General features: G+C 44.9%; 2 protein-coding genes, 1 non-coding gene and 1 pseudogene across 3 annotated transcripts in view; 2 read left to right on the top strand and 2 right to left on the bottom strand.

Annotated features, from left to right (window-relative positions):
* LOC130196675 (protein NLRC5-like) overlaps nucleotides 1-17,605 on the top strand; it is a 1,158,129-nt gene that overhangs the window by 598,599 nt on the left and 541,925 nt on the right.
* LOC130196679 (NACHT, LRR and PYD domains-containing protein 12-like) overlaps nucleotides 1-17,605 on the bottom strand; it is a 373,575-nt gene that overhangs the window by 229,854 nt on the left and 126,116 nt on the right. Inside the window, 1 exon segment of the mRNA XM_056419002.1 lies at nucleotides 1,515-1,688. Within this exon segment, the coding sequence (XP_056274977.1) occupies nucleotides 1,515-1,688 (174 nt within the window).
* On the bottom strand, nucleotides 3,793-7,732 carry LOC130196695 (protein NLRC3-like; annotated as a pseudogene).
* Nucleotides 17,279-17,397, top strand: LOC130197496 (5S ribosomal RNA). Its single transcript, XR_008832467.1, has one exon. It is a non-coding gene; the product is annotated as a 5S ribosomal RNA (ribosomal RNA).

The following is a 17,605-nucleotide window of genomic DNA, read 5'->3' as shown; positions in this document are numbered from 1 at the left end:
ATGGGGCCCTGATTGGGGCTGTGGCCCCTGACCCTTTGTCCCCTGACCCTGTGGCCCCTGACCATGTGGCCCCTGACCCTTTGGCCCCTGACCCTGTGGCCCCTGACCCTTTGGACCCTGACCCTGTGGCCCTGACCCTTTGGCCCCTGACCCTGTGGCCCCTGACCCTTTGTCCCCTGACCCTTTGGCCCCTGACCCTTTGGGCCCCTGACCCTGTGGCCCCTGACCCTTTGGCCCTGAACCTGTGGCCCCTGACCCTTTGGACCCTGACCCTGTGGCCCCTGTCCCATAGGCCTGTTCAGTAATCCATCAGCAGCATGAGGCCAGACAAGTTGTCCATGTCGTGCTTGTAGAGGACGACATGCAACGAGGCAGCTGATGTGAAGTGGAACATGTCACCAGGAAATGAAACACTTGATGGATCAATAGACCGTATTCACTCACGTGACCACAACAACCTTTGGTGGCCATGTTGGGGTCCCAGCACGGCATTGTTTTGCTTTATTTAATGCCTCTCTTCTTTAGAAATGACCATCTTATCCTGAAGGAGACACAATTTCAGTTCAAAGCGGTGTGCCTTGTGATTATGGTTCTGTGCCTCACTGTTGGATGGACTAATGATTCAGAATATGTTCATCAGCTCAACAAGACAGGCTATTACTTCAACTTGTCATCTCCTTCGGCTTCACTCGGCGTCTGAGCGTTAGGACTGTTCTCATGTGTTTCTGTTGATACATCGGGTTGTGGGCACGTTTCCTTTGACACTCTCGTCAATAATCTCTTTTTGCTTTTTTCGCCGAGCGAAAATCAATGTTTCACTTGCGCAAAAGGAACTGTGGATGGAAACTTGGGAGGAAGCCATGAACATGACAACTAACTCCGTCGGGCGATGTCTGCCTTTACTCTGTGATTCATTTCAAGGTAAAATAAAACACTGGCTCCATGGGAACAGCATCAGCACGGCCACCAAACAGTCACTGCTGGTCCTGAAGGAGCTGGAAGCGGCTTCATCAGACACTCGTCCTGGAGGCGGAGCTGCGACTACGGATCATATATGAACCCAGACACGGGGCGCTTGATGTTCCCACATTTGTGGTATTTCCACAACAAGTATAACGCAGAAATAGTTGTTAATGTCCCATGGTCGATAGCGGAAATGAAAACTGTTTTACAGGAATGTGACCGGGCTATATGCTGGTAACTAGGGGTAACTAGCGAATTAACCACAAAGTGTTGAGCGAGTAAAATCAGGTAAAAAAGCTTTGCAAATATTCAATTCCAACCGCTGAAATCTTTCTTTGGTAATGCAGAAGGACATGAGGTTGCTGGGCTCTCGCATAATCAAACAGAGGACACGATAGCCAGGTCAACTTCTTCTGACATTTAATAAGTGGGACCCCAAGATGGCGCGATTGAGATTCTGACGTCACGTGAATACGCTCTATACGTAGATCCATCAAACAGTTATTGATTAAACATGAAGGTGCTACACTAGCAGCAGACAGTGAACCCACCTCAGAGTCTCCAGGCTACAACGTGGACTCTCCAGAAAACCAGTCAGCAGCTTCACTCCTGAATCCTGCAGCTGGTTTCCTCTCAGATCCAGTTCTCTGAGACTGGAGGGGTTTGACTTCAGAGCTGATCCCAGAGAAGAACAGCCTTCCTCTGTGATCCCACAGCTGAACAGTCTGTAAACACACAAAACAACACACAGAGTTTATTATATCAATACACAATGAATCATTATTGACATCATGAACACGAGTGGCTTTCACTTTGGTTTCATCTTCTTCTGTAAACAGACATTTAGTTAAAATCCCGTCAGTGAAAGAAGAAGAAAAGATGACAGAAACAATCTGTTCATCATCCAATCAGATGAGTTCATGTTTTAATGTGAACTCCACTTCACAAGGTTTCCTGCAGCTGGTAGCAGACGTGTAGAAGCAGCTTACGGCCGGAGGATTCATGACTTCAGAGAGAAGATGAACCTGATCACAAGGATCACAACAAGTTTCATTTCAACACTTATTTCATTTAAATGGATAAATGTTTGGTTCTTTATGTGTGAATAAATAACTCTTTTTATGAGGAACATTGACTCACTCAAGTATATATATATATATATATATTAATAAAGTATGGTACATATAGTATACTCATCAATACTCTCTGTGTCTCTCAGTTACATTCTGTAGGTGAAGGACAGGGGGCCCCTGACCCTGTGGCCCCTGACACTTTTAGCCCCTGACCCTTTGGCCCCTGACCCTTTGGCCCCTGACCCTGTGGCCCCTGACCCTTGACACTTTGGCCCCTGACCCTTTGGCCCCTGACCCTGTGGCCCCTGGCTCTGTCCCATAGGCCTGTTCAGTAATCCATCAGCAGCATGAAGCCAGACAAGTGTCATGATTGTATATCAGGTATAATTAAAATCCTTGAGGTCCAGTTAGAGAGAGTTTCCTCACTAAAGGTCAGAACATCAATGTCAGATATGCGCTCTATGATTTTGTGCCATATGCATTGAAGTAGCCAACAGTTGTATTAACGTGTGTATGTAGTAAACAACTGACTGTCAAGTTAAATAAAGAAAACTAAACTGAATAACATCTACAACATATTTATTATTACAGATTTTCAATTGAACTGGATTAATTATGAATAATACATACTCTAATAATAAATACATTATCTTCTCTTATTTAAAGTAAAATAAAGGTCGGATTTAAAACAGAAAGCTTTTGAAAATTGGGAGTTTAATAAAGGACTTCATTTTATAAAAATATTGAACTGAATTGTCCTGCAGCTTTAAATTCAGTTTCTTCAGGCGTCAAGCGATGTCAATCAAAAGAGCCAAGATATTATATTCTTGTTCTCTGAAAGGAGAAATGTGTGTGCAGGGACTCCATCTGGTTATGAAACCATTTGTTTCAGCTCATTTCTCTCTGTTCACATCAGTGATCATCAGTTAATTCATGTTACATTAAGATCATATTGGGCTCTTATCTTTATTTATAATTCAGTGAACCCACCTCAGAGTCTCCAGTCTACAATGTGGACTCTCCAGTCCAGCAGAGAGGAGCTTCACTCCTGAGTCCTGCAGCCTGTTGTCACTCAGGTCCAGGTGTTTCAGACTGGAGGACTGGGAGCTGAGGACTGAGGACAGAGCTCCACAGCTTCTCTCTGAGAGGTTACAGCCCTTCAGCCTAAGGGAGGAACAGAGATTAATACAAACAACATGTTTAATCAAAGTAAAACATCAATCCATTTAGTAATGTTAACGTATCCATACAGAGCTTTGTTGGAGGCTTTGACCACCGGCATCAGCCTCAGAAGAGCCTCCTCTGAAGCAGAGTATTTCTTCAGGTCAAACACCTCCAGATCTTCTTCTGATGACAGTAAGATGAAGACCAGAGCTGACCACTGAGCAGGAGACAGTTCATCTGTGGAGAGACGTCCTGATCTCAGGGCCTGTTGGATCTCCTCCACCAGAGAACCATCGTTCAGTTCATTCAGACAGTGGAACAGATTGATGCTTTTCTCTGGAGACACATCCTCACTGATCTTCTTCTTGATGTACTGGACTGTTTCCTGATTGGCCTGTGAGCTACTTCCTGTCTGTGTCAGCAGACCTTGCAGAAGACTCTGATTGGTCTCCAGGGAAAGACCCAGGAGGAAGCGGAGGAACAAGTCCAGGTGTCCATTTGGACTCTGTAAGGCCTTGTCCACAGCACTCTGGTAGAGATGTTTGAGTTTAGGTTCTGCTCTCAATACTTTATGCCGACCAAGGCCTTTAGCTTCTGGTTGTTTGTCTGCCATCAGGTTGACACCAGAGTTGCTGAAGGTCAGATGGACATGAAGAGCAGCCAGAAACTCCTGAACACTCAGATGGACGAAGCAGAACACCTGGTCCTGGTACAGTCCTCTCTAAAGATCTGTGTGAACACTCCTGAGTACACTGAGGCTGCTCTGATATCGATGCCACACTCGGTCAGGTCGCATTCATAGAAGATCAGGTTCCCTTTCTGCAGCTGATCAAAAGCCAGTCTTCCCAGAGACTCAGTCATCTTCCTGCTCTCTGGACTCCAGTGTGGATCCGTTGCAGCTCCTCCATCAAACTTGACCATCTTCACTTTGGACTGAACCACCAGGAAGTGGATGTACATCTCAGTCATGGTATTGGGCAGCTTTCCTCCCTCTGTGGTCTTCAACACGTCCTCCAGAACTGTAGCAGTGATCCAGCAGAAGACTGGGATGTGGCACATGATGTGGAGGCTTCGGGAGGTCTTGATGTGGGAGATGATCCTGCTGGCCTGCTCCTCATCCCTGAACCTCTTCCTGAAGTAGTCCTCCTTCTGGGGGTCAGTGAAGCCTCTGACCTCTGTCACCAAGCCAACACAGTCAGGAGGGATCTGATTGGCTGCTGCAGGTCTTGTGGTTATCCAGAGGCGAGCAGAGGGAAGCAGTTTCCCCTGAAGAGGTTTGTCAGCAGCACATGCACTGAGGTGGACTCTGTGACATCAGTCAGGACCTCATTGTTGAGGAAGTCCAGAGGAAGTCGACACTCATCCAGACCGTCAAGATGAACACAACCTGGAACTCTTCAAACCTGCAGATTCCTGCTTCTTTGGTTTCAGTGAAGAAGTGATGGATAAGTTGCACCAAGCTGAACTTCTTCTCTTTCAGCACATTCAGCTCTCTGAACGTGAATGGAAACAGGAAGTGGATGTCCTGGTTGGCTTTGTCTTCAGCCCAGTCCAGAGTGAACTTCTGTGTTAGGACTGTTTTCCCAACGCCAGCCACTTCGTCATCACTGTTCTGATTGGCTCCTCTCTTCCTGGCGAGGCTTTGAAGAGGTCTTCTTGTCTGATGGGTGTTTCTGGTCTGTGTGGTTTCCTGGATGCTGTTTCAATCTGTCTGACCTCATGCTCCTCGTTGACCTCTGCAGTCCCTCCCTCTGTGATGTAGAGCTCTGTGTAGATCTGGTTCAGGAGGGTTTGGTTTCCTGCTTTAGGGATCCCCTCAAACACACACTGGAACTTCTTCTTCAGGTTAGACTTGAGTTCATGTTGGGCTGCAGTCACACACTGGAACTTCTTCTTCAGGTTAGACTTGAGTTCATGTTGGGCTGCAGTCACACGAGTTTCTGGAATGACAACAATCACAGATGAACTTACTGAGTGGTGGTCTTCTGTTTCATTGTAAAGTCTTTAAAATCCTCTTACTGCTCTGCAGACAGTCAGCCAGCTCCTCCTGCTCCATTCTCCTCAAGAAGTTTAGTGTGATCTTCAGAAATGCTTCCCTGCTGCTCCTCATCTGCTCTTCATCCTCACCGTCCAACACCTCCTCATCTTCCTTCTGACGCGCAGGGCCTTCTGGGTAATCTGGATTTAGGGCCTTTTGCATCTTCTTCAGCTCGCTCTTCATAAAGCTGACAATGTTCTTCTCAAGCAGCTGAAACCAAACAATACAATTATATTTAATGTTTTTAAATATTTTAAATGGTGTATTGAGGCCGATTCAAAGCTATCTCCTTAATTTAAGTTATTAGCTTTCATTTTACATCAAAACTGTACAAGTTTGTATTTTATGAGTATTGTTTTATTATTATTTTCTGAAAAGTGTTTAACCTAATCTGTGAACATCGTGTTAATGTAGATTGTAAATGCATTCTGGAAAATATTGTAAATCTAATCCAATAATACCAACTGACAATGAAAAACAAGCACAATTCTCCATCTTCAATTAAAGACCATAAAGTCTTGAGTGTCTAGATGTTGACATCAGAGGTCAGAGGAGGTTTAATACATACGGTTCAGGAAGGAATTTAGCTTTAATCCATGTTTCATCAAGTTAGGGCCGGGAATCCCGAAATAACCCAGAACCAAGTATTCATACCTGCAAACTTGTCACCTTTCGGTGAAATTCGCCGTTTTGAAATCAAAATAGGTCATCCACGTGAATCGTGTGGATCCGAAGAGTTTTTGTTTTTAGGGGGTGGCCAGATGCCAGAAGTGAAATGTTTCAGTTCTTTGTCTCCAATGCAGACAGTCTGTAAAGTGATGTAACTCTACAGCTGCTCATCCTGATGAACTCTGTATCATCTGGTCAGATACAGACTAAAGGCCTCTTAGCGTATAATCAATGCTATGATGGCTCCATGTAGTTTCATTCATATCTTGCTGTGGGCTAATACTAATATTACTGCCATTTGTTAAGTGTTGAAAAAGTTGGTAAAAAGTGAACCATACAGATGTTTTATTCATTAATATTATAGATAAATATACCAGTCTCGTATTTATGGTATCGTATTGAATTCTGGTATCAGTATCATGATATTTATGGCAGGTATCGTATAGAAGTTATAATGTTAGTATCGTGACAACCAGGTAGAGGCAGAACAGACTCAAGGAAAAGTCCTTGAGTCCTTTAACCATATTATATATAATGACAATGTATATTTGTTATTACTATTATTATAGGGCTTAGTCAGAGCGGAGGACCTTTTGTTCTTAAACTGTTTATTAATATTATTTAGATTTGTGGTCACTTTTTTCACCCCTCATGAGTTTGCAGGTATGAATATTGAAACTTCTCCAATCAAACAATTCCTGAGATTCCTTTTTGTGCTTGCAAGCTTGGCGGTGATTAGCGAGTCAGTGCCACACACAAAAGCTCCACAAGTGAGTTCATCCCTACAGATAAATAACTCAGCCGTTTAAATGATATTAGGCCTGAAGGTGAGACATAGAGGGCGTGGCCTCTTTGATTGACAGGTGGACGTCTCCTCTGTTGCTCCACCTGCTCGTCTAATCTCCATCAACGATCCAACTCTTTGACCATCTCTATATGTTATACAGTCTCTGACTCACACACCTTAAATATGGGGTCCAGGTCTCCTGGGATCACTTGGGATCTCTGTTGCTGAACTCTTTGGAGAAAACAAAAGTACAAGTTGTATATTATGTTCTGTCTTAAGGAATCCTGAAGTCAAAGGTAAAGGAGGGTCTGATCTCTGCTGATGGATCCTGATAGAAACACAGTCGCCTAATGAAAGCTCACCTTAGTTCAACAGACTGAACTCCATCTTTGAAAATCATGTGCCTGTCCATAGACATGTCACTCTTCAGGGACACACAGCTGGGTCCAGGTCCAGGTCCCGGTCCAGCTCGAGGAGAGTCATCTCTCTGCTGATGGATCCTGACAGAAACACAGGGCTGATTCACATGTTCAGTAAAATTCTGACAGATTTAGTTTGTTTTGGTTGTAAAAGCTTACCTAACAGACTGAACTCCATCTTTGAAATCTATCGCGGTTGCCTTAGACATGTTACTCTTCATGGACACACAGCTGGGTCCAGGTCCAGGTCCAGGTCCAGGTCCAGGTCCAGGTCCAGGTCCAGGTCCAGGTGAGTCTGGTCTGCTCAACACAACACACTCAGAGCTTAGAGGGTGAGTCATGACGGAGGAGTGGCGTGCCATGGAGAACGGTCCTGGCCTCACCTCTGAGCTTTGGTCTGGCTGTCATGTTCCCCACACAGAGAGGTTTTAGAGGGAGGGACTCCCTCCTCTCTGTCCTCCCACTGATGCATAGCAGAGTCCACACCTTCACACACACACCTGCTGCACAACACTCACGTCACAGGACACACACACTGCAACAGAAGCTGTCAAACCGGTTCAGACGCATATTTCATTCATGAGTCAAACTCAAGTTGCTTCAAGGTTTTAGCACTTATTTTATTATAAGACGTCAAATCACTGTCCTTTAGCTCAGATATAAATGAGAGAGTATTATTACACCTGAAAGCAAAATAAATGATCAGCCAATCAGCATCAGGAACCATTTCTACCGTCCAGTTAAAGAGAGAAAGATCCTGATGATCCAACATGTCCAGATTCCTCTGGTCAGATTCTCACCTGCTGAACTGACCTCAGGTCAGTTTACGGACACGTTCACCTTCTGTGTGGAGGAACCTCTGGAGAGAAGAAGCTGCTCATGTCTTCCCCTCAGTCCTGGTGTGTGTGTGTGTGTGTGTGCATTTGATCCGAGGACGCCGTCACGCCCTCATCTCTTCAGAGTCAAAGTCCATAATAAAACCTGTGTGACGTCACAATCAGTCCACCAGGTCAAAGGTTAATGATTATGGACGTGTTTGTTCTCGTTCAGCACTCCCAGAATTCCCTTCTGCTCTCACACGTTCACAAACAGCTGCTGTTGTATCTGTGACTGTCCACCAGCTCCAGCCTCTGATCCTCTTCTCTCCCGGAGAAGAAGACCATGACTCAGTTCCTCTGATGAGCTGCAGCTCTGCACATTTCACTGAGAAGGATCAGGAACTGAATTCATGCGTTTGTTCTAAATCGTTGCTCCTCTGACTTCTGCGCCTGGACTGTCCAAACTGGAATTTTCAAACCTGCAGCCCTTCGCGCCAGAGATATTAGGGTAAGTGTTGAATTGTGTTGCTACTGTCAATTATGGCTATTTTCGAACTATCTCGTTAGGGTTAGGGTGAGCTATCTTCTGCAGCTAGCGCTGAATTTTCAGTGGTTCTTGGGTTAGCTAGTATACTTAGTATACTTAGCTCCAAAAGGGTCACATTGAAGCTGGGCAAGTAATAACGAGGAGCTTCACAGGCTAATAACGAGGAGCGCTTATACCAGCTAATAACGAGCGCTTAGCTACTGCTTCAAGTCGCAAGCTAATAAAGATGGCCAGCACAAACCTGTTTTTATTTAATTGTATGTATTGAGTTCTCAACACATTTACAATTTGAAATGTCATCCTCAGTTTTACAGAAGTGTTCATCAGGATCGATCTCTACAATTCAGGTAGCATGTCTTTTTGGAGGAAGTTTTCACAGCAACTTAAAGACACATTTGAGAGGGAATGTATAACCTGTTTAACTTTAAAATGACCAGATTTGTTTTAATCATTAAAATACTATCTTAATGTATAGTAGTGTTTTTATTAAAGTTGCTAAATTGTTTTCTAGTTGCTAAATTGTTTCAAGTTCTTGGAACAGAGTTATATTTCTGTGACTGATGACACTGTTTGTTTCTTTCCTCTGTAATTCAGGATGTTCCATCTGATTGAATTCTTGGACAGCAAAACAGTAGCAGTCGTGCCACAAAGCTGGTACAGTGGTGGTGGCTGCGTTTAGGCCAGATTACCCGAGGATGAAAGGGTGGACAAAGGCGGTCAGTGCAAGAACCTCAACCTGACTGGCAGACACATTATGTCAGAATAATTAGATCATGCGGTATGCTAATTATATTAATATTCTAATAATTAGCAGTTTAAACAAATACATAAAAACATTTACCTTATGTTACATATGGGGTGGGTAAACAACATTTTAATCACATTGTTCTGGTCATAATTCTGTACTTTTTCATTGTGTTTTGACTTAATTTTTAGATGATTACTTGGTGTCAAGGCGATGGTTAACAAAATATATGTCCTGTGACACATCTGATCTCCATTCAGAAGAGGAGGCAATTCCTAAAAGGAGAAAGCCAATGCCTGTGTGAGTAAATGTGTATAAATTGTATTCTTTAGAACTCTTTTACCTTCATAAAATAAAGTGTCTGTCATTCAATGTTATAGTATGACAAATAATACATTTTTTCCTAACTCCATTTCTAGCCATTTCTTTGGGGACTCGGATGCAGACAGCGACTGAAAATCGCCACCCAAAAATAAAGGGTCCAACCACTAGCAGGACAGTTTCCTCCTCCAACTATTGCCCTCCTCCACCTATTGCCCTCCTCCTCCTCCTCTTCCTCCTCCTCCACCACGGACTTCATCACCAGCAGGACAGCCAAGCCATGCAGGGTACACACCAACCTGGCGAGGGGCGAGGTGTGGTTCAGACACCATTGCCTGCTGTGGTGAGCAACAACTCAAACGGCTATGGGATTCAAATTGAACCTTTTTAATCATTTCACTTTACAATGTTAACGATGGTAAATTGGATACGAGACATGCAATACACACTGTCACATTGAATCCAAGTGAATATGATCATTACGATTGGATTAATGGAGTTGTATAACACTTGATGTTTCCATATTTGATGTAAAATCTCTTAATCGTTACCTTTTTCCCTTTTTACGAGCAACAGCTCAAAGACCCAGCCAACGCTATAATGAAGGAGAGTGGTGAGTTGTTATTTTTTTTTCCCTTGTGTTGCCTTAGGGACATTTTGACCCGATTCAATGTTTCCCCCTCCTGTTACCTTTATGTTTGCTAACATATTTTACCCTTTGGGTTCAATTTGACGCCAGCAATTAAAACCTCCAGAAAATTATTAGAATTAATATTGTTTTCCAAGTTTAAGTGTGAGGCACTTTATGTTTGTTTGTTGACTACCGAAAGAACACCGACATTAAACATTGAATGGGGTCAAATTAATCCTAAGGTTGGGAGGGTGAATATTGATTCGGGTCAAAATGACCCTAAAACAACACAAGGGTTAAGAATCTCACGCAAAGCTCATTAAAATCTATTGTATGTCATTAACACTAGATAATACCCTGTTTGATGGTAATGTTTTTTTAAACAATATCAAATATTAATAGTACTTTTTCTATCCATTTTAGATTTCCTCCCTGGGAACAATCGGAGGACATGATGTAAACGTGCGTAACGGGAACATCCTACGCATTTATGTTCACTGATGATGTTGCAAGTCCATAAATTGAAGGATTCATGGAAAAAATCTTTCAATCTAATGAGCGCAAGACTTTGCTCCTCGTAAGTAACTCATATATAATGAAAACAATTTGATTTCACCCGGAGGTCTTTGTGTTCAAACTAACGAATAACCATGTTTCTAAATAAAATGTTTGAATTGCAACTTTATTCTCTATTTAGGTGAATGTTACTCAACTATACCTTTACATAATAGTTATATGATATATTAGCTCTATGGAGTGGAGATGGTCAGCTGCTTCAGGATCTCTCAACATCAGCAACGACCTCACCTGGTCTGCTCACAGACAGAGGAGTGGTCAGCCCCAGGCGCCTCTTCTTCCTGAGGAGACTGAAGTTTGGCATGGATTCAGTCATCCTCACCAATTTCTACAGATGCACAATAGCATCCTGACTGGGTGCATCACAGTGGGAGCTGCACAGCCAAGGACCGCAAGGCCCTACGCGCAGTGTGGTCAGGACTGCGGAGTTCATCATCGTAGGGAGGCTCCCAGCCCTGCAGGACAGACCACACGATGCTCAGGAAGACTGGCAGGATCCTAAAGGACTGCCATCATCAGCCTTCAGCCTGTTCACCCCGCTGCCTTCTGGAAGGCGGCGTATCATCCGTCTCGCATACAGAGACTGGAGAACAGTTTCTTCTGTGTATCTGACAATAAAGACTTGACTTGACTTGACTTGACTATATTTAGCATAGCACACTTTAAGTGCCAGACAGCCACTAGATTTAGACTGCATGTCTGATTTATGTTGCACTGTGTATTCATGTGATTTTGTATCTGCTTGTGTGATTACAGATGCTGTCAGAAAGAATCACTCAACACATGCGTCCACTGGCGACCAGGTACCTAAGCACGCCATTCGGTGGTTCAACCTGGCAGCAGACCGAGTAGCTCCAGGAGGCGTACTGTAGACGTCCCCCACACTGAACAGACTTAAATATATCTTTTAAATGTTAAATGTGTGTATATAAATTTGTCCTTTCAAATAAAAACTGTTTGACATTATTTACGTTTGCATTTTGTTGTTGTTGCATTGATGCATATTTGTTAGCTTGATCTGGGCCAAATGAGCGCTTTATGGAAGGTCAATATTTTATGAATATCTGCGTAATATTGGCGGATACGGCGGATCCGCCCGTATCCGCCCAGATCCGCCATACATCGATTACGCAGCGCATCTGTTCCGGATCCGGTAGCGGTGTGCATTTAGCCGCCGATCCGGACCCGTTTTGCGGAACCTTCCCGGAGTCTATGGCGGATTTGGGGCGGATCTGGAACGGAGTCAGTTTGCTATGTGGGGTGACTGTCCACCAGCTCCAGCCTCTGATCCTCTTCTCTCCCGGAGAAGAAGACCATGACTCAGTTCCTCTGATGAGCTGCAGCTCTGCACATTTCACTGAGAAGGATCAGGAACTGAATTCAGTTTGTTTGATACTGCCCAAAATCACAAATCACCACTTTGCTTCAGAGGGTTTTACAACCTGTACACATACGACATCCCTGACCTTTGACCTTGCATTGGATCAAGAAAAATTGAAAAAAACTGATGAAAAAAGGGAAGAATCCTTCAGGAGAGCAACAGAGGAGGATCCGTCTCCAGGATGGACGGATCAAGAACATGTCCTAAAGACATCAAACATGGATCACATGAAACTTCCTGATGGTAAACTCAAGTTATTTTACTCAGAGATCAATTATCTGGGGATCTATTGTACTTCTGTCAGTGGCGGGCCGTCCGGGCCTTCTAAGCCTTCTCTGAAGCCGAAACATAATTACAAAGTTAGAGCTATTTTTAATAAAATTAAAAAAAAGATTTTTATTTGCTCTATTGTCTTCCTGAGTAAGGGGCGTGGCCTTAACACCATTAGTTTGTATGTTTCCTCTTTAATTTAACAAGTAAAGACATCAAAGACGCTCTGATGGAACATAACATTGAAATATTCTTTATACTTCACAGTAAATGACTGAATTTTACTTTTACTGCAGTTAAATGGATCAAATCGTTCTTCTACTCTCCACCTCCTCCTTCTCCACCTCTTCCTTCTCCTCCTCCTCCTCGTAAAATTATTTCTGATCATCATTCATAAAAAGTGACTCGAATGTTGTAGTATTTTAATTTCTGGTCCTCGTCAGTTCTCAGTGACCCTGGAGGAGCATCGACTGGGGGCGAGTGTCTGCTTCATGAGTCTCATCGGCTTCATCCACTCAGCTCGGCCTCATGGTTCACTGTTTATCATTAACTACTTTAATAACTTCCAAAGGTTCAATGTGTGTCCATTTATAGTGTGAAACTAAACCTTCCATGGACAGTAAAACACTCGTAAACCGCCTGCTCCCCTTTTACAACTCACAAGAAACTCCGTGTCACGGAAGTTCACGACAACGTCAACACAATCTGTTGATGGACAGAAAGTTATGTTCATCTTTTCATCACAAAGCTTTAACAATAGATATTATTGTCAACAACAACAGGTAGGTTTAGGCCACAACAACAGTCTCCTGGGTGCCCCCATGGTGAGGTGGAGGTGGTGGGAGACAGGAGGTCGATGGCTAAGTTATTACTGTCGATGTGTTTATTACTGTTGGTTAATGTTCACTATTTATATTACTTTGGCCCCGCTTGCTGCTGTAATCCTGTAACTGTGGGACTCCTAAAGGAAAATCTAATCTGTGGTTTAGAGCCATGAAACCACAACGTGCTGCACGACACTGGACTTCTGCTTGAAGAGGACGTCACCTGCTTAGTCACCTGGATGCATTTTATGTTGTGTGTTTCACCACGAATAAAGATCCTCATCGACTGACCATTTACTTTCACTTCATCCTGAGCGACACGTAAAGAAATCAGACAATTCATGTCCACGAAAGCACCCGACCACAGAGGCCAGTTGAGTCCAAAGTAAATCAATCATCTGAGATTCCCCTCTTCATCGGCGTCTCCCGGCTCCTCAGTGATGTCATGTGTCCTCCTCCAGAGACAAACACAGCGCTCTGCAGTGTGTGAAGGAGACACTCCTCAGACTGAAGGCAGCACATCAGGATTCTTCTTCACGGACCAGTTGGAGCTGCAAAGTCCAGTTGCATCGACGCTGTGGACAGCGTCCTCCAGGGCAAGACGTGCATCAAGGCTCTGGCGGCCAGAGGACAGTCCTGCTTCAGCCACAGGGACCAGAGAGTCTCCAGCTGCAGTGACTGGGACATACATGTGGGTTGTACGATGTCATATCTTTGATCGGGACTTGTCCTTTAACTCCCACGTAAAGCAAATCTCAAGGACTGCATTCTTTCATCTACGTAATATTTCAAAAATCAGGCACATCTTGTCTCAAAAAGATGCAGAAAAATTAGTTGCGTTACTTCGAGACTGGATTACTGCAACTCCTTATTAGCAGGCTGCTCTAATAAATCTCTTAGGTCCCTCCAGTTGATCCAGAATGCTGCAGCTCGTGTTCTCACTAAAACTAAGAAAAGAGATCACATCACTCCTGCACTAGCTGCTCTGCACTGGCTCCCAGTAAAATCAAGAATCACTTTTAAATTCTTCTCTTAACCTACAAAGCCTTGATTGGTGATGCTCCATCATATCTTAAGGAGCTTGTTGCCATATTGCCCCACTAGAGCTCGCTCACTAAATGCGGGACTACTTGTAGTTCCTAGAGTCTTAAAAAGTAGAATGGGAGCCAGAGCCTTTGGTTATCAAGCTCCTCTTTATGGAACCAGCTTCAATTTCAGTCCGGGAGGCAGACACAGTCACCTCGCTTAAGAGTAGACTTAAGACCTTCCTCTTTGACAGAGCTTATAGTTAGGGCTGAATCAGGTTTGCCCTGGTCCAGCCCCTTGATATGCTGCTATAGGCTTATAGCTGCGAGGACTAGGATGCACTGAGTACCTATCTCCTTTTTTTTTCTCTCCTTAAGGATGAATTTTCATCTCTCAATCTGTTACTAACTCTGCTTTCTCCCGGAGTCCTTTTGACTTACGTCTCATGGGGCATCGGACCCTATGAGGCGGCATAAGATCTATCTGCCTGATGGATCGTCTGGGTCGTGAATTCCTGCTCATGACTCGCCACTGTCCTGTTGAGACTCACCACTCCTCCTCCCCACCGCCATCTGCCTGATGGATCGTGAGTCTCCATCGTTGAATATGCCTACTATGAACTATTCATACACTCTGTCATATTCATTGAATGTATTTTAACTCTAAATCTGTCCTTCTGTACACATTACATCTATTGCATCTGTCCATCCTAGGAGAGGGATCCTCCTCTGTTGCTCTCCTCCAGGTTTCTTCCCTTTTTTCCCCCTGAAGGGTTATTTGGGAGTTTTTCCTGGTCCGATGTGAGGTTTTGGGGCAGGGATGTCTATGTGTACAGATTGTAAAGCACTCCGAGACAAATTTGTAATTTGTGAAATTGGGCTATACAAATAAACTGAATTGAATTGAATATCTTTGGAATAATGAACATGGTTCCCCCCATTGATAACCGCAGCCTATTACAGCTCCTTGGTTCTTCCCTTTCACAATAAAAGGCCCGGGCAGAGACCTTCTGGTCAGGAACGAGTCGACCCAACAGCGTCCGGGTGCCGTCCTCAGGACATTTGGGCTCTCACCGTTGAGCTGTGAGCAGAATGGAAAGCGAGATTGTTCTTTATTTATTATTTTGCATGTTTTATTTTTCGCTGTGTTCCTAGAAATGTAGAGGAATATATCATGTATTTGCTACACCTCAAATACAATGTTGTGTCATTAAATACATGAATATTGTCCTGGTGTCCACTATGATTGACATTCATAAAAGGACTATTGTCAAGTCAATCACCTGACCTGAATCCAATGGAGCTGCATTTCACTTGAAGACCAAACTGAAGGCAAAATGCCCCAAGAAGCATCAGGAGGTGAAGACAGTGGCAGTCGAGGCCTGGCAGAGCGTCACCAGGGATGAAATCCAGCGTCTGGAGACGTCTCTGGTTCCAGACTTCATGTCATTGACTGCAAAGGATTTCCAGCCAAGTATTACAATTGACAATTACAATGATGATGATGTTAGTTTGTCCAATTACTTTTGATCCCTTAAGAAGGAGGCGCCATGTACAACATGTGTTGTAATTCCTGCACCGTTCATCTGATGTGGAGGTGAAGACCCTCACATTAAAGCTGAAGGTCTCTGAAAGCACATCTGGATTGTTTCATTCAAAATCCATTGTGGTGTACAGAGCCAACATGATGAGGATTGTGTCAATGTCCAAATCGTTATGGTCCTGACTGTATGTATATATGTATATCTATCAGAACCAGCTATACATATTTTATAATAATAAAAAAAATCGAATCCGCAAAACTGTCATGCATCACATGATCGTGTTGAGAATGCAGCGTCAGTCAAAACCTCTCCTCTCCTCTCCTCTCCTCTCCTCTCCTCTCTCTCCTCTCCTCTCCTCTCCTCTCCTCTCCTCTTCCCTCATCTCCTCTCCTCTCCTCTCCTCTCCTCTCTTCTCCTCTCCTCTTCCCTCCTCCCCTCTCCGCTCCTCCCCTCTCCTCTCCTCTCCTCTCATCTCCTCTCCTCTTCCCTCCTCTCCTCTCATCTCCTCTTCCTCTCTCTCATCTCCTCTCATCTCCTCCCCTCTCCTCTCCTCTCCTCTCATCTCCTCTCCTCCCCTCTCCTCTTCCCTCCTCTCTTCTCCTCTCCTCTCCTCTCCTCTCTCCTCTCCTCTCTCCTCTCCTCTCCTCTCCTCTCCTCTCCTCTCCTCTCCTCTCTGCCCTCATCTCCTCTCTTCTCCTCTCCTCTCCTCTTCCTCTCCTCTTCTCCTCTCCTCTCCTCTCCTCCCCTCTCCTCTTCCCTCCTCTCCTCTCATCTCCTCTCCTCCCCTCTCCTCTCCTCTCCTCTCCTCTCCTCTCCTCTCATCTCCTCTTCTCTCCTCCCCTCTCCTCTCCTCTTATCTCCTCCCCTCTCCTCTCCTCTCCTCTTCTCTCCTCTCCTCTCCTGTCTCCTCTCCTCTCCTCTTATCTCCTCCCCTCTCCTCTCCTCCTCTCCTCCTCCTCTCCTCCTCCTCTCTCCTCTCTTCTCCTCTCCTCTCCTCCCTCCTCTCCTCTCCTCCTCTCCTCTCTCCTCTCCTCCTCTCCTCTCTCCTCTCTCCTCCCTCTCCTCTCCTCTCCTCTCCTCTCCTCCTCTCCTCCTCTCCTCTCCTCTCCTCTCCTCTCCTCTCCTCTCCTCTCCCCTCCTCCCCTCTCCTCTCCTCTCCTCCCCCTCTCCTCCTCCTCCTCTCCTCCATCAGGTGGAGTCCTTCCGGCGGCCGGCGTTCACTGAGCTGCTGGATGAGTTGGAAGAAGTCTCAGAGAGTCTGGAGCCGCCGCCATCCGACGCCACCGCGAGCTGAGTCGTCCGCCTCGGGGAAGAAAGAAGCCCCTTCCGTTCATCCGCAGGCCGGCCGCCGAGGGTCCTGTAGGAGTTGTAAAACAGCCGCTAATGTGGTCAACCTCACAGGGATGTTATGGACTAAAAAAGAAAAAGGGAGGGAGATCGGGTCTCCGATTCTTTAAAAGGCTCATTTGTAGGCTCACTTTTCGCTTACGGCCATACCACCCTGAACACGCCCGATCTCGTCTGATCTCGGAAGCTAAGCAGGGTCGGGCCTGGTCAGTACTTGGATGGGAGACCGCCTGGGAATACCAGGTGCTGTAAGCCTTTTCCCACTCTTTCAAAAAAACCGCAGGCTTCATTTAGTCGATGGTACATCCCCAACTACGGGGTTTCTCTTTTTCGGGGGATGGGGGGCAAGGTGCAAAGTGCTTACAGGTGTTTTCTCTTCGACGGGGGGAGATCGGGAAGGTTTAGGTCTTTGCCCAAAGTGATGAAAAGTAAGGACGACGTGCGTACAGTGTAGATCAGTGCT

Source organism: Pseudoliparis swirei, chromosome 7 (assembly GCF_029220125.1).
Source record: "Pseudoliparis swirei isolate HS2019 ecotype Mariana Trench chromosome 7, NWPU_hadal_v1, whole genome shotgun sequence".
NCBI classification, from domain to species: domain Eukaryota; kingdom Metazoa; phylum Chordata; class Actinopteri; order Perciformes; family Liparidae; genus Pseudoliparis; species Pseudoliparis swirei.
This window is presented reverse-complemented; position numbering and strand designations above follow the sequence as displayed.